This window comes from Carcharhinus amblyrhynchos, chromosome 2, assembly GCF_965287045.1.
Source record: "Carcharhinus amblyrhynchos chromosome 2, sCarAmb.v2.hapA, whole genome shotgun sequence".
Taxonomy (NCBI): domain Eukaryota; kingdom Metazoa; phylum Chordata; class Chondrichthyes; order Carcharhiniformes; family Carcharhinidae; genus Carcharhinus; species Carcharhinus amblyrhynchos.
In genome coordinates this window covers 98,249,357-98,272,186 of record NC_137325.1, presented here as the reverse complement: position 1 = coordinate 98,272,186, position 22,830 = coordinate 98,249,357, and the positions used below count along the sequence as shown (strand labels likewise).

At 41.8% G+C, this 22,830-nt stretch overlaps 1 protein-coding gene across 1 annotated transcript in view; it reads right to left on the bottom strand.

The window, feature by feature from the left end:
• plcl2 (phospholipase C like 2) overlaps positions 1–22,830 on the bottom strand; it is a 259,438-nt gene that overhangs the window by 54,870 nt on the left and 181,738 nt on the right. The window contains exon 3 of the mRNA XM_080209629.1: positions 19,637–19,837. Within this exon, the coding sequence (XP_080065755.1) occupies positions 19,637–19,837 (201 nt within the window). The remainder of the gene's footprint in view (positions 1–19,636; positions 19,838–22,830) is intronic.

Genomic DNA, 22,830 nt, shown 5'->3' with positions numbered 1-22,830 from the left:
AAGACGCCTCAAAACCTCAACATTTTGCACCCTTCACTGAGGCCTGCCAGCATGGCACCTGGCAAGATCCCTACCCCCCCACCCCCCAAGGCACACCAAAATACTGATCCAGCGCTGCATGCCTCTGTCCTGAAGTGCTGTCAGCCTCAGGTTGTTTGGCAGCTCTCCGAGGCAGGACTTTCCTATCCAGAAGGGCAAAGTCCTTAACAGCCGGCTGTTAAATAGGGTAGGTTCAGACAGCTGGTGTCCCCAACCCCCTTTTATCCAAAGGAATCTGGCACCTTGTAAAATTCAGTGCAGTGTGACCGAAACCCCAAACAATTTTAATCCTTTCACTTCCAGCTTCAAGCCACAGCTGGCGAACATAATTTTAAGGAATGTCCTAACCTAGATCGGCTTCACTGCAAACACCAGACAGGAAAATTTCAAATTGGCTTCATTGCAGCTCCAGGGTCACTTGACTCCAGAGAATTACATTTTGGCCAGCAATGCAGTTCATGTTTCCTGGGGCTCAAAATCGCCATCTCATCCTGCATTGTAATTTGCTTGAATTTCTATCTCCCTCTGTTTGCGATGGAACTGTTATAGAACTCATGGGGACACTCCACTCAATTGCTGACATCTGAGAAGTCTAGTAGAATTACAGGTGCCACGGAAGCCGATTTTAAATTATTTTAATATTGTAGTTAAAATGTTCTACACTGAAGCTTGCCTTAAGGTAATTTAATTAGCTCAAAATTGAAACATAGCGAGGTGTCCTTACATATTCAGAGTGCTGCTGTAAATTACTTCAACTAATAATTTGAAACATTTGGCCTAAGCTTCACACAATTTCTACATCGAAGCATATGTTTAATAATGGTTACTTAAGACACAGCGATTCATCTCTCCTAGTACATATTGCATACTGTGCAAAAAGTTAAATTACAGATCCCAATTGGTTTGGTTATCTGGATTCAGCAACGCGGTGTGAATACATTTTTAAAAATGAGAAATATGGGTTAATAATTTGATAGTCCCCAAGGAACAGTGAGGGAATTGAAATTCATGATTAACCTGAACCTGTTCAAAGCAGCACAGAAATTTACTTCATCTCCGCAGAGTCCATAGGTGGGGACTGGTGATGTGTTGGAAGCAAAATGAGATCCACACCATGTGCTGGATACCAGCTTGGAGAGGGTGTCACATTCGGTGTAACTCCTAACCTTTACAATGTTTGAGGAAATAATTAATAATAGTACATTTGTTCTTAACATAGAATAGTACAGCACAGGAGCAGCCCCTTTGACTCACGATGTTGTGCCGAAAATGACGCCAAATTAATCTAATCCCTTCTGCCTGGCCTTGGTCCATATCCCTCTATTTGTTACAGATTCATGTGCTTATCTAAAAGCCCTTTAAATGTCCCATGTAATTTACAAGAATAACCTTTGGTCCTTAATCAATCTCAGGAGTTATTATTTTTGTTGAAAGATAAAATCAATAGAGCATTGGCCTAGTATTCACACTCACTGGGTGTTCCTTGTTTATGTAGCAACTTCTCAGTGCGAGAAATTTAGTTTATGAATGCTTGTGGTGCTAACAGCTTGTTTCTTTTCAATTTTACGCAGCTAAAAATATCCAAACTAATCTAGCATTATACTGGCATCTGGAATTACTTATATCTTAAAGTTAGTGTTTACACTCTTTTCTGCCAACAGAATTACTCAGCTACCATCTCCATGTGCCAGAAAATAATAAAATAACAGTTTTTATGCTACTTTAAGATGGTTACAAGAAAGAAGACAGAATTACATCATAGACATGTGGATGGGACTTTAAAAATTTTTTCACACAGTGACACTGCTGGCTAGACCAGTATTTATTGCTCATCCTTAATTGCCTTCAAGATGGTGGTGGTGAGCCGCCTTCTTGAATAGCTGCAGTCAATGTGGTGTAGGTACATCCACAATGCTGACACGCATTTGCAGGATTTTGATCCAACGACAGCTAATATGCTTCCAATGTTAGGATGGTGTGTGATTGGAGGGGAATGTCCAGGTGATGATGTTCTCAAGCATTGACTGCTCTTATCCTTCATGGTGTAGATGTCAAGGTTTGCAAGGTGCTGTTGAAGGAGCCTGTTGAGTTGCAGCAGTGCATCTTGTAGGTGGTACATACTACGGCCGCCGTGCTTCAGTGGCGGTGAGAGTGAATGCTCGTGGATGGGATGCTAATCAAATGGGTAGCTTTGTCCTGGATCATATTGAGCTTCTTGGGTATTGTTGGAGCTGTACTCAATCCAGCCAAATGGGAAGTATTTCATCACACTCTCAACGTGGGCCTTGTAAATGGTACACAGGATTTGGGGAGTCAGCAGGTGAGTTATTTGCAATAGAATTCCCAGCCTCTGAACTGCTTTCGTAGCCATCGTATTTACTTAGATGGTCCAGCTCAGTTTCTGGTAAATGGTAACCCTCAGGATGTTGATAGGTATTTGTATTCTTGTTGGACATAAGAAAGCATTTTGTACATCAAAGTCATCATCACTATCCAAGCTGAAAATGTGAATTACTAGCCGCTGCCCTCCAAATCTAGGTTCAAAATTTTTGTAATTAAGTCCTCAAATCTTTCAAGGTATCTGTGCTCTTCCAATTCGAGCCCATTGTGTATTCCTGATTTTAATCATTGATGGAATTGCCTTCAGCTGCCTGGGCCCTTCACTCTGGAATCCCCATGCAAATCCCCGTGTGGGATAGTCAGCATGGTTTCGTGAGGGTTAAGTCCTGCCTCACAAATTTGATTGAATTCTTTGAGGAGGTCACTAAGTATGTGGACGAAGGTAGAGCTGTTGATGTCGTATATGTGGATTTTAATAAGGCGTTTAGGTTCCCCCGGTAGGCTCATGAAGAAGATAAGGATGTGTGGGATAGAAGGAAATTTGGCCGATTGGATAAGTAACTGACTGTCTCATAGAAGAAAGAGGGTGGTGGTGGAAGGAAAATTTTCAGATTGGAGGCCAGTTACCAGCGGTGTACCACAGGGGTCAGTGCTGGGTCCTCTGCTATTTGTGATTTTTATAAATGACTTGGAAGAGGAGGCTGAAGGATGGGTTAGTAAATTTGCTGATGACACCAAGATTGGTGGAGTAGTGGATGAGGTGGAGAGCTCTTGCAGGCTGCAAAGAGACATTGATAGGATGAAGAGCTGGGCCGAAAAGTGGCAGATGGAGTTTAACCCTGGTAAGTGTGAGGTGATTCATTTTGGTAGGACAAACTTGAATGCAGATTGTAGGGTCAACGGCAGGGTTCTAAGGAATATGGAGGAACAGAGAGATCTTGGGGTTCTCATCCACAGATCCCTGAAGGTTGCCACTCAAGTGGACAAGAGTCGTGAAGGAGGCTTATAGTGTGTTAGCGTTTATTAACAGGGGGTTTGAGATTAAGAGCTGTGGGGTAATGTTGCAACTATATTGGACCTTGGTGAGACCACATTTGGAATATTGTGTTCAGTTCTGGTCACCTCACTACAAGAAGGATGTGGAAGCATTGGAGAGAGTGCAGAGGAGATTTACCAGGATGCTGCCTGGTTTGGAGGGTGGGTCTTATGAGAAAAAGGTTGAAGGAGCTGGGGCTTTTCTCTTTGGAGCGGAGGAGGATGAGAGGTGACTTAGTAGAGTTTATAAGATGATGAGAGGGATTGATAGAGTGGACGTGCAGCGACTATTTCCTCGGGTGGATGTAGCTGTTACTAGAGGGCATACCTACAAGGTTCACGGGGGGGGAGATATAGGAAGGACGTCCGAGGTAGATTCATCACTTAAACAGTGGTTGGGGTGTGGAATAGACAACCTGCTGTGGTAGTGGAGTCGGACACTTTAGGAACTTTCAAGTGGTTATTGGATAGGCACATGGAGCACACCAGAATAATAGGGAGTGGGATAGCTTGATCTTGGGATTGGACATAGCTTGGCACAACACTGAGGCCGAAGGACCTGTACTGGGCTATGATGTTCTATGTTCTAAACCTCTCGATCTCTTTACCTCTTTTACCTCCTCTCATCCCTTAAAATGCTCTTTAAAACTTACCTTTTGGTCAAACTTCTGTTCAGCTGCAGTAATATTCCTATCCGGTTCAGTGTCAAACCCAATTAAACAATTCGAGGAACCTGGGGCTACAACATGCCAGCAGCAGTCAATTAGTTATAAAGGGTAGCTGCCTGCCCCATTCAGACAGGTATGGGGGCACCGGGGCCAGTCAGGCAGGCCCCAGTGAAGGGAAATGGGGTGTTAGCGAAGACAGGCAGAGGCATAGCCAGTCACTGACAAAACTTAGGAGTACTGAACACTCTCCCCTGTGCTTGTGCACATGCAATGACAACAACCTTCAGGCCCGCTGGTACAATGAATTAAAACCAGCATTGCAAATGTACTTGCACACTAAGTTGCTTCATTGATTAAATTAAATTGACAGTGACTAATAATTGAATCAATAGTGACTACATTATAGAATAATGACTAAAATGTTAATGATTTGAGGATAAAGCACCCACCATAGGAACAAATAGTGGGCATTTTGAATCGATGAATGGTGTTGAGGTTAACATCTTAACGTCAATGCAGGACATCATGTGAGGGCAGTGTCGTAAAGCATACAGGCAGTCTGAGAAGACTTCATTGGTACTAGCTGACCTGGATGTGATAATAACCGATACTGAAGCTACATGACACCACTCACCCTCTAATCTTCAATGGATGATATCAAAGTCACATAAAATCATTTCTGTTGGTTAGTGATCAATGCCCATAAATAAACACCCATAGGGTGGAATTCTCCCAAAAAAAAACTCCTGAGTGTTGAATTTGTGTGAAAACTGGAGTAATTCATGTTTTTTCTCAGTGGGAGTTCAGAGAAGAATCTCCCACACTCTATGCACCTCAGAGGCCACCAGTGTGAACATCATTAAATTTCAGGGGGTCGGGCCTATCCCTGCTGGAGAGGCTGAAATCACTGTGCATGCATCAATCTGCCAGTGCCAAGATCGGTGCATGCGCATTGGCCCCCCAACCAACGGCCTCCCACTTAATCACTGGCCAATCCCACGAACCCCGCAACGTCCAGCCTCAACACTACCACCCCAACACCCCCGGCCCACTGTGATCTCCAGCCAACTCCCCCAACCCCCACCCCTCCTCCCCCCACCCCCAACTGATTCCCGCATCCCTGACAAAACTCTGCACGCCGCAGTCCTGACCACCAACCCCCAGCAGGTGACTGCTCCCCCACCTCCCCCAGCTGACTGCCCCAGCCCGCCCTGATTGCTAGCTTCCCTCCTTCCCTCACTGATCCGTATGCAGGGTGGTTGTGGGACACCCCCCCCTCCCTCTTCCCCACCAATAGTTCCCTAGACCCTATGGCCAAGATGGCATATCAGTGGGAAGAAATAAGACATTCCATCCAGCATTTTCCCATCACCATTTTTAGGCACCCTCCCCAGAGAGCTGGTAAAAGACAGCCTCAAAAGCAGAAATATTACAATTTTCTGAAAATAAAGATACTGCTTTAAGTCTTGACGTGAATGGTGTTTTCTCTGCAATTTATTGGATAATAAACCTGAACAATGTGCTCATAAACTACAATATCCTTCTGGACAGCAAAGAATGCTGCGGTACACATAATAATTAATTATATTATTCATGTAAATTACTCTAGATGTGAAGTTAGTCAAACTTTAATAAACATAGTTTAAGATCTGATAATAAAAAGCACAGAAGCTTAATTGGCTTTTATTTGCTTGGAAGTACTGTATCTGCAACAATTTTTAATTCCATCACTTTTTTTTATCTGCTGTAATAGATTATTAGTTTAGGCTTTATATATATTTGTTCAAACCTCGGCAAAACGTAGTTCAAATTGAGCTGTTTGCCAGTAGAACTCTTTCATGCATTTCTCCACAACACAAATTACAGACTGCATTTTTGAGATCAGAGATGGGTTAGAATTAAAAATATCCCCTTTGGTCAGCATGTTGAATCCACGGCTCCATTCCCTTCCAGACAATTTTTGTGGAAGTGAGGTTGGCGGTCAGCAGGGTTACCATAGGTAGCTTCTAGTTGATTAATCTCATTAAGAGCCTGTTTGACGGTAATTAAAGGAGGGTCAGTGACATTTTCAATTCAGTCTCTAGATTCCCTCTGGTAGTTGGGGCCAGTTTAGGTACCTGGTGCAGGAACCTAACAGTAAGCTGGGGATACAGATGAGACTGTTGGGGCCTTCTTCCTGGTCTGGTTATTCAAGCAGCCATTGACCACACTGCAGAGGGTCTTACCCCTTTCCACACTGGTGGCTTACCAGCAAAACCATTTTCTTAATTAAAGCTTTAATGACATTAGAGCGAAAGTTTTAGAAAGACATGCGTGAAATACTGGGTGTACAGATTAGAGCAGATAAAAGAGGTCTGAACTTGATGGATGTATGAACGCCTTAGATAGGGTCTCAGGTCACCTTTGGGAGAGGTAAGGCATCTTTTGGGGTCCAGTTGTCAAGAAAATATCAAGGAGCTGCCCAGCTACCAAGGAACTGTCCACTGTCAGGGAAATGTTAAGGTACTATCCAGCTGACAAACTTATCCAAAAAATTGGGCCAACACAATGACACAGTGGTTAGTACTGCTGCCTCACAGCTCCAAAGACCCAGGTTTAATTGCAGCTTCAGATGACTGTGTGGAGTTTGCACATTCTCCCGTGTCTGCATGGGTATCCTCTGGGTGCTCCAGTTTCCTCCCATATTCCAAAGATAGTTAGGTTGATTGGCATGCTAAATTGCCCCTTAGCATCAAAGGAATTAGCAGAGTAAATACTTGGGGTTATGGAGATAGGACCTGGGTGGGATTGTTGTCGGTACAGGCTTGATGGGCTACATGGCCTTTTTCTACACTGTAGGAATTCTATGATTCTAAGTATCAAAGCCGTCCAGGAAGCACGGACCCATCATCCTGCCAAAGCTATCCAGAAACTATCAACACTATCAAAGAACTGTCCAAGGATATTAGGTGAGTTGACATGTAGGGGGTAAGGACAAGACTGGTGAGTGAGGGTTTGGCATAAGTGGGCATTAAGTTGACATGGGTATATGGGGTCATGGGGACTGGTAGAGAGGTACTCAGTTGGCAGGAGGTGCGGGGAAATTAGGGGCAGGTAGGGGAGTATTAAGTTGGCACAGGAGATATAAGGACCATAGGTGTATGTGGTGGGTCACAGTTGGCGTGGATGGGGCATAGTTATATGTGGCATGTGAGAGGGGGGTGTTGATTGAAGGCTGGAGAAAAGTTATTTGTTCTATTATGTCTTAGTTATTTAAACAGGCATACTGGAGCACAGAAGCAGCAGGCCTTGTGTCCAGCCCACCTCTACACCAGGCAGCATTCACATTCATTCTGGGGTCACCCTGCCCTGACTCCTGTTTCAGCCCCCTCCCCCACCCCCCAAAAAAATCCAGCGGTGGGCATACATTTTTGAAGTTTGGGTTTGCAGAGTCAGAAAGTTTGCAGAGTGCAGGGATATGGAGGTACTACAGTGTTCCATCTTTCAGTTGAGAGTTTAAATCAAAGCTCAGTCCATCCTCTTGGGAGTCCATGAAATGCATTATTTCGAACTGAAGCAGTGAATTTCTCCCAAGTGTTTGACCAATATTCTCACCTCTCAACCAGCACCATTAAAACAGATCATGTGGTGATTATCAGATTGCTGTTGATAGACCTTGCTGTGTAAAAATTGGCTGCCACTTTTCCTATACAACAATGACCACACATTAAAAGTACAGCACTGGCTGTAAAGCACTTTGGGAAAGAGATTACAAAAATCAACTACTACTTTCCTTCTTCAAAAGAAAGTATTAATAGGGCATGAAAGTTCTCAACAAATTCAAGTTAAGATGGTGTGACTACCTTGGCCATATCAAGATTGGATATTGTTTTAAAAAATGTTACATCAATTTGAATTTCAGAAAGCCAGTATTTCTTTCTTTCTTGCCATCATTCACTTTGAATGAAGAAAATTTATGATGTTTTCTGCAGGGCCAGTTCTTACCAACAATGCTCTGGAATCCTGTTGTGCCAAAAGCCAGTATAAATTAACAAACCAATGTTTATTCAGTGACACGAACCAAAACTCAACTCAATATAAACAATAATTCCAGAAGGCATTGAAAGTGACAGCCTCATACACTCGATGCCAACCATCAGTCTGTCCTCATGACTTACGGTGGACAAACAATCAGTACCGGGGGTGTGGCCACACTTCACTGTGTACAGAGAAGCCTTGGCTTCCACAATGTGGCCCAAAAATCTCAAGCCACTATTCAGACTATGGGACTGCATTTCATTAGGGGTCATTCAACTTGGCCCAGAAGTCCACATTGTGAAATATCAAGCCTGGAGATGTCATGGTACAGTGACATTTTTGACTATCGGACAATCAGCAAGCTACCTGTTATATACCATATAAAATTAGATGACTTGATCACATAGAGAGTGATGAGTACCTGGAATGCGCTGCCAGAGGAGGCGGTGAAAGCAGGCACGTTAGCAACATTTAAGAGGCATCTGGATGTGTACATAAATAGGGAGGGAATAGAGTCTTATGGACCGAGTAGGGGTAAAAGGTTTTTTTTTAGTTTAGTTAGGGCATTATGATCGGCAAGGGCTTGGAGGGCCAAAGGGCCTCCAAATGCTGTACTTTTCTTTGTTCTTTATTCAATATTTTGTGTGCCAAAAAGGATATGAACTGTGGTGAAGTAAAAAGCATGACATTAAATGACAGAAATTAGCCCAGTGGAAGAGGCCACAGAATGAGTTTCAGCAATGGTAGCCTCAGAGAAAATGATGGTAGGGTCAGGATACGTGTCGACCCTGTATGTTTAAACAAAGCGCTACTCAGATCACATCACCCCATGAAGACAGTTTAACAGGCCATCTCAGACATGGTGCAGAACATTTAGTGTGTTAGATGCAAAATGCGGATTTTGGCAAATCCCACTAAATCTGGCATCCTCAGGATTGACAATATTCATGTCCCAGCTGGCAGATTGTGTTTTCTCTGAATGGCAAATGGTATCTCTACAGACAGTAATGTTTTTCAGTGCCTTATAGGACAGCTCTTTGCAGATCAACCACGTGAAGTCATAGTTGTTCACATCCTGGTTTGGAGTTATACTGTAGCTGAATATGATGAGCATCTTCAGCACGTCCTAAACAAAGGCTGGGAAGCTCAACCCTGCAAAGTGACAACTCAGGGTCAATCAGGTGCAGTATGTGGGCCACTGGCTGACCGACGACAGTGTAAAACCTGATCCTGAGAAGACTGTGCCCATGCGCCAGACCGGACATTCTTGGATATGACAGAGTATCTCACAAAATTCATTCTTTGCTATAAAGAAATCACTGGACCACTTCGTCAACTCCTACATCAGGACAGTCAAAGAGTCACTATATTGACACTCTATGCAAGCTGACATTAAGAGCAAGATCTCCAGTTGCTCCCCTGCAATGTGCTTAGCCACAGCAAACAAAAGAGCCCTGCCCTCACATGAGTTCCCAGATCGACTGTGGCTGTTCACGACAGCAGATATTTTTGAATGGAATGGCAAGCAATACCTGGTAGTTGTGGATGTGTACTCTGGATGGTTTGCACTGAACTATTTGCCAAGTACAACCAGTAGTTCAACATTGTGAAACACAAGAGACACTTTGCCACCCACGGCATACTACTAAAGCTCATAACTAACAACGCTTGCTGGCTTGTCTCTGCCAAATTCCATACCTTTTCTTTCATTTGGGATTTTCATCATGTAACAAGCAGCCCTTTACATTCACAATCTGATGGGTTTGCTGAGAGAGCTGTACACTTGACCAAACATCTTCTGAAAAAAGTGCACATGAAATGACACTGATTTCTAAGCTGCAATTCTAAGCCTAGGTAATGTTCCCTGACAGGGCCTGCCTTCGACAGCTCAACGACTCTTCTCTAGATGCTCCAAGATCATGATCTTGACCAAGTCCATGTTGCAGCCAGAACGTGTACCAAATGTGCATGAAGCACTGCTGCAACATAGATTAAACAACAAGGCACACAATGACAATCATGCCCATGCTCCATGTCCTCCAGCACCGGTGAAACAGTCCATTTCTTTCTGCATGAGGTTATGAACAACAACGCTCTGTAAACCAACAGCTATGTGTTGGTGTCCAATGGCAGCCAGTCTGTATACAATCGCTATCCCATTGCCAGTAGTTGAACCACCTCAGGCTCAACCACTTTTCCTGGATCTTAGGCCCCGCACGCCTCCCTCAACCCGGACATGGCTGGAGTCTTTGTAGTCCAAGGCCTTCACACTGTACGAGCGACATGCCTTGCATGCCCACCACAATGCACACTGCCGATGGGACAGTCCCACCTGCACCTATTGGTATCTATACATGTTCCAAACACTTGAGTAAGCCCAACATGCAGTACTAAGACTGTCACGTTTTAAACTGTCCTGACTGACCAAAGTCATTCTGTCCGTTTTACTTGTGCCATTTCCCCAACTTATCCTGAAAGAAAGCGGAGGAATGCACACAATGGGCATACAATGGTCTATGCAGTAGCTGTAAGAGCCAAATTTGTGCTCCATTATTTGTACAGACTTTTGTAAATTTGTTGTTCTGTTGGCACATACTTGGTTGTGAATAGTTATATGCGTACACTGTTACATCTCACGCAGCTGGGGGCACAAAAGAAATGGGGAGGATGAAGATGGGGACATCATGTGACAATGTGATGACACAATTACGTGGAATGTCACGGGGGAGGAGGTTGGCAGGATGAGCCTGGGACCTCAGGTAAAGTAGATGTGTTAGTCAGAGTTCGTATGTTTAATTAATAAACTTCCTATTAGTTGAAAGTCCCTTGTGCATTCTTTGATTTAATGGAACTCGCAAAACTACAGTTGCATAATGTTAACAGTTTATGTGAATGGGGAAACTGTAGCAACATAGGCAAGCATGGGGCCATGTGCTTTGGATCAAAAAAGGATAGAACAACTTACTTTCTAAACATAAATGGTTTGTTATCTTTATTACAAGGGGATTGGAGTACAGGAGTAAGGATGTCTTGCTGCAGTTGTACAGAGACGTGTTGCGAGCACACCTGAATTGGTGAGATTATCCTACAAGGACAGATTGAGGAGACGAAGCCTATGTTCCTTAGGAGTTTAGAGGAATGACAGGTGACCTCATTGAAGCATACAAAATTCTTACAGGTCTCAACAGGGTAGATCCAGGAAGGATGCTTTCCCTGGTTGGGGACTCTAGAACCAGCAGTCTCAGGATAAGGCCCTTAAAACTGAGATGATGAGGAATTTCTTATGTCACAAGGTGGTGAATGTTTGGAATTCTTTACCCCAGATGGCAATGGAGGAGCAGTCATTGAGTATATTCAAAGCAGAGATTGATAGGTTTCCTGACACTGACAACATTAAGAGATACAAGGATACTGTGGGATCATGATGTTGAGGTAGAATTGCAGAGCAGACTCGAGGGGTCGAAGGGTCTACTTGTGATCCAGGGCAAGATTCTCCGGCCTTTCTGTGGCATGTTTCTCAGCGGCGTGCCGTTGGCTGGCAGCGGGATCTTCTGGTCCTGCCACTATCAATGATTCCCATTGAATCCATCCTATGCCACCAAGAAACTCGCGCACTGTCTGTGGAACCAGAAAATCCTGCCAGCGTGAAGAGCTGGAAGATTTTATCCCCCATGTTTTTAAATTGTTAGAAGTACAGGAGGTTCAAAGAGACTTGGGGGTTAAGGTTCATAACATGTCATGAACTGGTACAGAAAATAATAAAAAGGCCCAATGCATTGATCACCTTAGTAGCTAAAAGACTAGAATACAAGCAGATAGAAGCTATGCTACAGTTTTACTAAGCACATATTAGGCCATACCTGGAATAATACCTGGAACCTGGGGATCCAAGTATTAAAAACCATGAGGGGCCGGGATACAGTAGATAGGGACAATCTGTTCTCACCAGCAGGAGAATCGAGAAGGAGGGGCATAGATTTAAATGTAATTAGCATGAGAAACAATGGAGACATGAGGAGAAATATTTTCATGCAGCAAGTGGTTAAAATTAGGCCTGACCGTGTGGTGGAGGTATGTTCAATCAAGGCATTCAACAGAGAATTATACGCTGAAAAAGAAGAATGTACAGGGTTACGGTGAGTGGTCAAGGCAAGGCACTAGGCGCATTGCTGATTTGGAAAGCTGGTGCAGACACAACTGAATGGCTTCCTTCTGTCCTACAATAATTCTGTGATTCTGCAAAGGAGTGCACGGGGAAGAATCTCTGATCTCCTCTGTATCTACGCAGCTGCCAGCGAGAATGGAGAGTTTGGCACTCAGCCAAAACTGCATTCACTGCAGTGGCATTGGAAAATCCCAGCTGTGGAAGAGGTCGCAAGTTTTCGGCACATATCTAGCCCAAGTCTCCAAAACTGAGATCAGTGTATCCGACATTTGCGTAGTGTCCCAGTTGCAGAAATCCAGCCCATCAGATATTTAAACATCCAGGACAGCGCACGTGCACACGTCGGACTTTGTCAGGCTCCTGACACATACCAGCTGCCTAAAGTTCAGGGCACACCAATACCAATAGCTGGTCCAAAATTTCAGGTTGATAACATTTAATCTAATGAACGTCTGATGAAAAGTCATTGAGCTGAAACATTAACTGCGTTGTTCTTTCCACAGATGTTTCCAGACCTGCTCAGTATTTTCAGACTTCTGTCTTTTTATTTCAACTTTCTAACATTTGTAGTATTTCACTTGTGTGCTAATCAAACTAGATCAACATGAAACATTAACTCCATGTGTGTAATGTTAGTTATCCTCAACCAGGAAGGCACGAAAGCTATAAATTCCCTCAGTTCCATGGTTGGCTAGGGATCTCACTTCCAAGTAGTCAAAACAGTAATTCTGGAAGTGCACGTGTGTAGGTGTTAAGAGAGGATCAGGATGACTGTGATGCTTCTAAAGTAAAGTGATTTGTCAACACTCACTTTGAGGATCACCTGAAAAGTGCCTGTGCCTCATACCTCAGTAAGTAAGTAATGCCTTCAGGAGAGAGGAATATTGGTTTAAAAAACAAGAATGCACATAGTACCATAGCTTCAGTAAAAATGGAGAATGTCAATGCTATAAAGCAGGGATACTGGAACATTTCAAAATATACTTTCTCACCTTAGAAACTTGCTTACAGGGAGCATGTCTTGGGAAATCATGGGCACGGTCTTTAATTTTCTATCTAATTAATGTAACAGAACATTGCAGAGGCTGTTTAAAGTTTTTGCCTCTGATACTCCTCTTCCTTTTGTGGAAAAATATATTACTGTAATGCTTAGCTTTAGTTACTGTGTATTTTTCCCATTTAATTGATTTTTTTTATTCATTCATGGGAATGTGGTCCTTGCTGGCTTGGTCAGCATTTACTGTCCATTCCTAATTGCCCTCATTCAGAGAGCAGTTAGGAGTCAGCATATTGCTGTGGATCTGGAGTCACATGTAGGCCAGACCAGTTAAGGATGGCAGATATCCTTCTCTAAAGGACATTAGTGGACCAGATGGGTTTTTACAATAGTTGGCAATGAAGTCATGGTCATGATTAGATTTTTAATTCCAGATTTTTCTACAGAATTCAAATTTCACTATTTGCCTTGGTGGGATTCGAACCCGGGTCCCCAGAGCATTACCGTGGTCTCTAGAATACAGTCCAGTGACAATATCATTATAATACCATCTTTCAACATGTTTTTCTAATTTCTTGTTATTATGTGAGTGACCAGCTTCACATCTAGGATTTGTACACACCATTCCCCTTTATTTCACTTCCAGTTGGTTACTGATGCACTTAGGATCACATCTACTTAATTTCAATTTTTTTTAGTTTTAAGCATGTATTTTTTCTACACGTTTGTTATAATATCTTGTTCCACTTGTCTTCTTTTGAAGTATTGTGGAATTACTTTCTCCAATTTATTTACTTTGGTTGTTCCTCATTTAATTGTGTTTGGAACTTTTTAAAATGATGTATCGACTCCAGGTCTTTGATGTTTCTGACTTCTACATCATGCTAAATTTTACTATTCTGTGGTTGCTGTTCTGCAAGATGCTACCAGAATAATTTCCTGTTCGTATTTTAGATAATAGGTCAAGATGAGCATCGTTTCTTGGTGCACTGAGTCAAGAAGCAGTGATGCAGTCCATTTACCAATTTAGTGCTACTCAACTTGAAACTCTCAATTTATATTTAGTTGATTGAATTATCCTTTAATAATAACTTGCCTATTCTGAAATCTCTTTCAAATACTTTCATAAGGCAATTGTATAATGATTATTTTTGCATCAATAATAATGGAGTAGTAAATGTTGGTTATAAGCACTTCATTTTGTAGCTTTTTACTTTTTACCATGTCTTCTTTTTGTCCGCTTTAGGTCCCTGAATATAATTTTGATCTTCTGGATTGACGGATATTTTTGATTGTTTCAAATGACGTGGTGAGACTAAGACCAGATAGTCTTGCTCTGAGACAACTGGAAGCAGAAACTGAAGGTAAAAGCAGAAGATGGTGGAGTAAAATGGGGTGCATAAATAACGTTGAGACATGGACTGACAGTGACTTGACAAAAGTCAGAGAAGATGCAAGATGATGTCAACAGCTCCACTAAGGTTATGGTGATAGTGAATGACAAACTCATCATATTATTATGAGCATATCAAGTTCCCAATTCCAGCATCTCATTTCTAATGCTTTTAATAAGTTAGCCTCAGTATAGACTTAGTATATAGTATTATAGATAAGCCTCCTCTTGTTCATGGTTTCCTGGTAAGTGCTACAAATAGGCAAGGTTCTGTGCCAGGAACATGCACTTGGAAACTTCAGGGAAAAGGGATAAACAAATAACCCGCAATCCAAACTTTGCCTGCTGTCAGGAATGTCAGTACTACCAGTTTGCTGTTGCAGAATTCCTGGTATCAAACAAGCAGTGGAGGGAAAGATTATCAAGAGGAATATAGAGCAGATCTTATGCGTCATCCATTGCAATAGCACAACATTCATTTAGATGCACCCTGCACATATTTTAAAATCATTTGCAGCACGTGTCTGAATTAACAATGATAAAGAAAACATGCAACAATCAATTTTGTACCACGCGAACTGTTCACATTGTAAAATAACATCAACTAATCAGCCTGTATGTAAATCACCGACAGCTCAAGGGCATATAAGTAATCAGGGGCCATTTTAAGTGCCACCCATTTGGTTTCCGCTAGGAAGGTAAGGTCTTATATTTACCACTTGTATTTTTGTAGAAAGGGAATCAAACAGCTCAATTCCTTTGCAAGGAAGATAAAAAGCATGCTATTCTCAGTTAACTACAGGAGAATAATTTAGTTATTTTAGACACCAGCAGTGAATACAAATATTCTAATAATAAATGTGAGAATATTGCATGGGCAAATGGAGCATAGAGAAGATATGGCAGAAAGAAACTAGAGCGAGATGAGTATTCAAGAGTCCTTGGTGGGATGGGGGAACATGGTCTGTAGGGAGGTTCTATCTCTTGGACTTAAGGGGTTAGCAATGAGAGCCAACCTAATGTATCAGTTTTTAAACTTCTCACTCTCAACACCGTCCCAGATTTCATCGCTCTTATTAAGGGGTCCTTCGCTTTGTACTTCTCTTGGAATCTTACACAAAGCTCATTGACATATTTGTCACTGCTTCTTTAAGAGCAGTAATTCAAAATGTCCCATCCCATTCTCTCACCAACCTTTTTGCTCAGCTCCTGTTGGACACTTATTTTGCCAATCCCCTTCTTGTCTAAGCCACCATTCACAATGCTGAACCTGTGTACTCTACCAGTAGATCAGCTCTCAATGCTCTGCACCATGTTCCCTTCCAGAATGTCTGTTTGCTTGTGAGCAGGGCTCTTGCCATCAATGAGCTTACTGTGGAATGGCCTTGATGGAAATTTAGTTGTGGGTTGATGACACCTTACCTGCAAATGAAGCTTTGCTACTTGGCTATATCTTAAACCACTTGCCCCTCTGAGACCATCGCGATGACTATGAGTCACTTTTCACCAAATCACATATTTGTCCTCTTACTGACACCACCTTCTCCTTTGACCCTCTCTTCTTGTTCTACCCCTCTAACCTCTCATCTAAAATCCATGTTATTTTCTACCCATTCAAATACAATAACTTATTCTCATTAAGATATCTCCATTTCTTTTCTCTCTCAGCCACTGCACTGAGCAATTTCTCATTCTTGGTGACTTCAATCGCTATCTCAATTCATCATGCTTCTCTGAATTTATAGCCCTTCTGTCCTCTCTGAATTTTTCCCTCCATATTGAATTTCCCAACCCATATTCATGGCAATTCACTTGATCTTGCCGTCTCAAGTGGCTTCACTATCACTATGTGTCAATACAGATAAGGCCACCTCTAATAATTTATTTACTTGCTATCGAGATGTGCCATCTTCTCTCAATATTACTTGTATTGGACTGTGGGAGGAAACTGGAGCACCCGGAGGAAACTCATGCAGACACAAGGTGAATATGCAAACTCCACACAGATGTACCTTAGCAAGCTACTTTTACTATTAATTAAGTAACTTGAAATTACAATAAATCCCAATAGCCAAGTCCTAACACCAATTACTTTTTACCCAGCAATAATTGTACTGATGTTGCATTTTAGGTGGCTTTCAAGAAGATGCTCTCACTTACTCCTGAACCTGAAGACTTGTGTAAATTGTGCACGTCTTCTCTCTGGCACTGGGTTGGCCAATGTTGTGCTCATTTTATTCAGCAGTTCTGCAGCATTTCTCCAGACATTTAAACCACAAAGAAATTGAGTGTGTCACCTCTGAACTACTCCTTTGAACAATCTACTTGCTAATTCATGAAGCAAAGATGTGGGCATAATGTAGGAAGCAACCAGGGTGAAAGAGAGTTACAATTAAGTGGGAAAAAATAGAATCAAAAAGAGAGCTGAGGGAATGGTTGAGAAAATTGATTGCCATAGATTTACTGCAGTGAATGAAGGACTAAAGGCTGGACAATTTGAATGTACAGTTTTAAATGATTTGGGGGGAAAAAAGTTTTGAGTAGAATAAGCAAAAAGATAGAGTGGGACTGGGGAAGTCGGGTGGGCAACAGATTTATTTGTTCCTTTACTTGTTAAGATGTACTTGAGCCTTCAATATCTAAGACTGATTTATGGCTGCAGTGCCAAACTACTTGACACTAATCCTTTCAATTTGGGGGCAGCACGGTGGCTGCCACATAGCATCAGGAACGCAGGTTCAATTCGGGCCTTGGATGATAATCTGTGTGGAGCTTGCATGTTCTCCCCATGTCAGTGTGGGTTCCTTCCGGGTGCTCCCGCTTCTTCCCACACTCCAAAGATGTGTGGGTTAGATTGATTGTCCCCTTAGCGTCAGTGGGATTAGCAGGGTATATATGTGGGGTTACGGGAATAGGGCTTGGTTGGGTTTTTGTACGTGCAGGCTTAATGGGCTGAATGGCCTCCTTCTACACAATAGGGATTCCCTGATTCTATAAAATTCTCTCATTTTTTAATTTTCCAATGACTGAATTCACCAACAGTTTCAATATTTTTTAGCTTATGTGATCCAATTCCAATGGTGAGAGGCATCATTGTTAATGCCTGTGCACATTCCTTTTTTATCCACAGATTACCTTATTATAACAGAACAGTTGTAGATTTGCTTCACTTTGCGTAGAAAATGACACATTTCACATCATGATGATAAAAGCCCATCCATGAATCCATGAATGAATATTTGCTTACCTACATAGAATCCCTTCAGTGCAGAAGAGGTCATTCCGCCCACTGAGTCTGCACCGACTCTCTGACAAAGTATCTATCATACCTAGATCCTCTTTCCAGCCTTATCCCTATAACCTCACAAATTTGCCATGGCCAACCCACCTAACCTGCACACCTTTGGACTGTGGGATGAAACTGGAACACCTGTGCACACCTTTGGACTGTGGGAGGAAATCCATGCAGACACAGGGAGAATACACAAACTCCACACAGACTTACCTTACTAAGCTAATTTCACTATTAATTAAGTAACCTGCAATTACAATAAATCCCTAGAGCCAAATCCCAACACCAATTACTTTTTACTCTGAAAATTGTAGTAATTGTACTAATGTTGCATTTTAGGTGGTTTTCAGGAAGTTACTCTCTCTTACTCCTGTTTCTCAAGCCTTGCGTAACTTGTGTAAGCCTCCTCTCTGACAATGGACTGGCCAATGTTGTGCTCATTTTATTCAGCAGCTCTGCAGAATTTAAACAATTTCGTCAGACATTTAAACCACAAGGAAATTGAGTCCGACACCTCTGATTTACCTGCTTGAAAAATACACCTGCTAATTCATGAAGTGAAAGCAACGAAGGCTATTCTATATGAAACAAAAAAGCACCCTTCTCACAAGCAAATACAATAAGCCCAACAAAACTTAGATAGTGCTAAGGTATTGGTGTGATTAACAGCCTGGATACATGCCTAGAAGTAGATGGCGCTTTGAAGTAGCTGTTACAAAGGTAGCCGGCTCATGTTTGCCAAATCACTATTTATCTTTAATTTATTATCTGCTCCTTCATCAAAACAATCATACTATATGCAGTTTCTGCCAAGAGAGAAACAGCCTATTGAACACTTACCATTCATGGTCACACTGCAGCACGGCAGTAATTCAAGCAGCAACTTAAAACTAGTGTGACAGATATCTTAAAATGGTTTGGCACTGGAAATCTTTGTAAGACTATTTTGTTGCTGAATGTATGTTGATTCATGGTTGGAAAGGATAGGTTACAGTATTGGCAGACAAACATCACTGTGAGGTTAAACATAATACCCAGAAAAAATGCAAAACTAGTGCAGCCATGATGAAAATGGCTAGAAATGGATTTCCCAGTCTCACAAATATTTGCAAGCAGGAGTCTTATGTAACACAATTATAACAATCCGATTCCAATCCAATCACTGATGTCTCTTCTTGCCACCCAACACACACATATGAATAGTTTCTCAAAGCCACTGAAACAGCATTTAATGGCACGTTCAGCTGCAGGTAAGTAGATATCATAGAATCTGTGACACCGACTGTTTGAATGACCAAGAGGGTTTCCAATTTCCAGGTTCCAGATTGCTTTTTTCAGACATTCTATGCCTTTCCTACTCTATTCAGTGGACAATAAATCAGTCAGCTCTCTGCTCTCGCAATCGCATTGGAAATATGCAATTGTCATCTGTTAACTACAGAACAATAATTTAGTTATTTTCGACACCTGCAGTGAATAGAAATTTTCAGCAGTAAATGTGAAAGTAGTCATCAAATGCCGCATGTATTAATTGAACAGTTCTGTGCAAAGAGCGAGAAATCACACGACTATATCATTTAAAATCAACACCCTGATAGTATGTGGTTTTCTGAGTGTCAGTGTGACTAAGGCAATGTAACATTACTCCGCTTTGATGGAGAGATGGGTTTAGATCTGTATAGATACTTACCACTTCGTATGCAGTAACGACTTTCTTCAAGACATCTGGGATTACTCCTTGGGGCTCCATTGAAGGGTAATCATCTTTTAGATTCAATACCACAATAGGTATATTATCATTGTTCAGAAGTGTTGACAATGCCATAAAGCACTGTTTTAGATTAGAAACCGGGGAGAGGCCACACAATTCCTTGAAAGAAACTATTGCATTCTGAAAAAAGAAAATAAGTTAAAGTTAACACCTCAAAATTGTAAATTATTTTTTGATATAGTTAAATGACCAATATCATATGGCAAAGAATATACACCTGAACTTCAACTGGGATAATAATTCTCTAATAAAGACCAACAAATCTGATCACTCCCATAAACACAATTTCATGAACACAGGCTGCTATAAATCATAAGAATCAAAATCCCTCAGTTTGTGGACAATTCATTGCATGAGACTACTCAATTATGATGTGGAGATGCCGGCGTTGGACTGGGGTAAACACAGTAAGAAGTCTGACAAGACCAGATTTAAGTCCAACTGATTTATTTGATAGTAAACTCACAAGCTTTCGAGGTTCCCCTCTTCGTCGGGTGAATGGAGACTTCACCTGACAAAGAGGGGAACCTCGAAAGCTTGTGAGTTTACTATCAAATAAATCGGTTGGACTTAAATCTGGTCTTGTCAGACTTCTTACTGTGACTACTCAATTAGTCACTGAGAGAAGTTAATAGGCCTTTTATTATGCAGTTAGAACCTGCAGTGGTTTATTTTGGAGCATTACAAAATATTTATAACATTTTTTTTGAACACCTTCAGTGGTTAGTTATAAAAATATTGAAGATGGAAATAAAGCCATTTCATTTCACAAGGTGTTTGGGTCACGTAAAGCTATCATCAGGAATAATGCAACAAGAGTTGGCAACTCTAATTTAGGAAGAGCAGCTAAAAGACTGGTCAAAGGGATCAGAATTAAGAAGAGCTGGAAAAGTGGTGAGGATTAAGGAGAAATTTGAGTTGAGGGTCTAGATGACTGAAAGCATGACTGCCCATGATGGGTGCAGATAAAAGAATATGCACAAGAGGCCAAAGTTAGATTAATGTAGAGTTCTTGCAAGGATGGGTGCTGGCTGGAAGATATTGTGGGGATAAACAGAAAAACCATGAAGAAATTTAAACACAAGCATAAGCATGTTTGGCAGAAGTGACTGGGAATCAACAAGATTAACTGTGGGGGCTATCAGAATTGAATTTGCACACATATATAAAGGTTTCTGGGCCATTCAGAGGGCCTGTAAGCAAGACCAGGTCACAGTAGCAGATGTCTTTCTCTAAATGGATTTTTACAACAATGTTAGTTTATTAATTGAAGTTAAATTCCACCAGCTGCCCTGTTGGGATTTAAACCTTTGTCCCCAGAACAAAACCTGGGCCTCTGGATAAATGTCCAGTCACTTGTCCAGTGTCATTTCTACAGCATCACCAACACCTCCAGCAGATGTTACTGGGTACCAATAAGAGGAGGAACCCTGGCTGAGATTTTTATCATCACTAAGTTTAAGATCAAATGTATTAGTATCACAGGTAGGCTTACAGTAACACTGTAATGAAGTTACTACGAAAATTCCCTTGTTGCCACTCTCCGGCGCCTGTTTGAGTACACTGAAGGGGAATTTAGCATGGCTGATGCACCTAATCGGCATGTCTTTCAGACTGTGGGAAGAAACTGGAGCACTGGAGGAAACCCACGCAGACATAGGAAGAGTATGCAGACTCCACACAGACAGTGAGCCAAGACTCGAACCCGGGTCCCCGGTGCTGTGAGGCAGCAGTGCTCACAGTTGTACCACCCGTAGCGTGCATACTAAAGCAAAGTGTACTGTCTCTACTAATGTTTCAGTTAAATACAGGTCATTTGCAAAAATAAAATATTCTAATAATCAAGAAAATACGACATGGGAACACTGGCATCTGATCCCTACAATTATCATTGTCAAAGACTCACACATTGCGTTAATTCCTGACTAGACTGATGAATGTATCGCCTGTTGGGTGTTCTCAGTGTTAGAATTGGTATCAGCTTGCAATGCAATTTATCCCACATGCCGATTTATCCCAAAGTGCCGTACATATGGAAATGCTGGATTAAAGCAAAATAGGCAAGGAATTTAAAGTAAGAAAGAAGGTGAGTAAAGGTAAACCTCTTTGTAAAATATTACTGCTCAGTTCTATAAATTATTAAAATTTGAATATTATGCACCTGAGCAACTCAAGTTCAGACAACATTTGAAACATATAAGATGATTAGAGGTTTAGATAGGGTGGATAGTGATAGCCTTTTTCCTCTGATGGAGAAATCTAGCACGAGGGGGCATGGCTTTAAATTAAGGCGGGGTAGTTATAGGACGGATGTCAGGGGTAGGTTCTTTACCCAGAGGGTGGTGAGGGATTGGAATGCCCTGCCTGCTGCAGTTGTAAATGCGCCTAGTTTGGGGGCGTTTAAGAGATCCGTGGATAGGTTTATGGACGAAAAGGGATTGGTTTAGGTTAGTGGGTCATTGTTTTTTAACTGGTCGGCGCAACATCGTAGGCCGAAGGGCCTGTTCTGCGCTGTAATGTTCTATGTTCTAACATTTAGCATTCATTCCTATACCATCATGTCACAACTCCAGCAGAATAATATTTGCTCAGAATGCGGCTCAGAAAATTAGCCAGTGCCGTACAATAACACAAAGTGCATTCAATATGCATGTAGCCTTGAACCTCAAACATAATAAAGGCTTGTTTAAACGCCCTCTGGGCTAACCTGCAATTGGAAAATTAATTATTAGCACACATCCTCAATTCAACCAGTCCCACTGGCCTCTGTAATGTGCAAAAGTTCCAAAGAGGCAGTGAGTTGATCTTTGGAACAACACAATGTGTACGGCTAATGTGTGACAAAGATCAACATTTTGGACGACAAATTATTGTCCTGTAGCACATGGGGTCCATTACAGACTGCTGTGCCATTAGTGCAATGACATTACATTTATAGTTTTTTTTTCAAAAACTAATTTCATCATTCATCTTTAGTGACTGAGAGGAATACACATGAAGATTTAATGGTAATCTTCATAAGAGAATTGGATAAGCACTTTAGAAGGAAAACTTCTGCGGAGTTATGGGAAAAACGCGGGGGGGGGGGCAGTGAGATTAATTGGACATCTTTT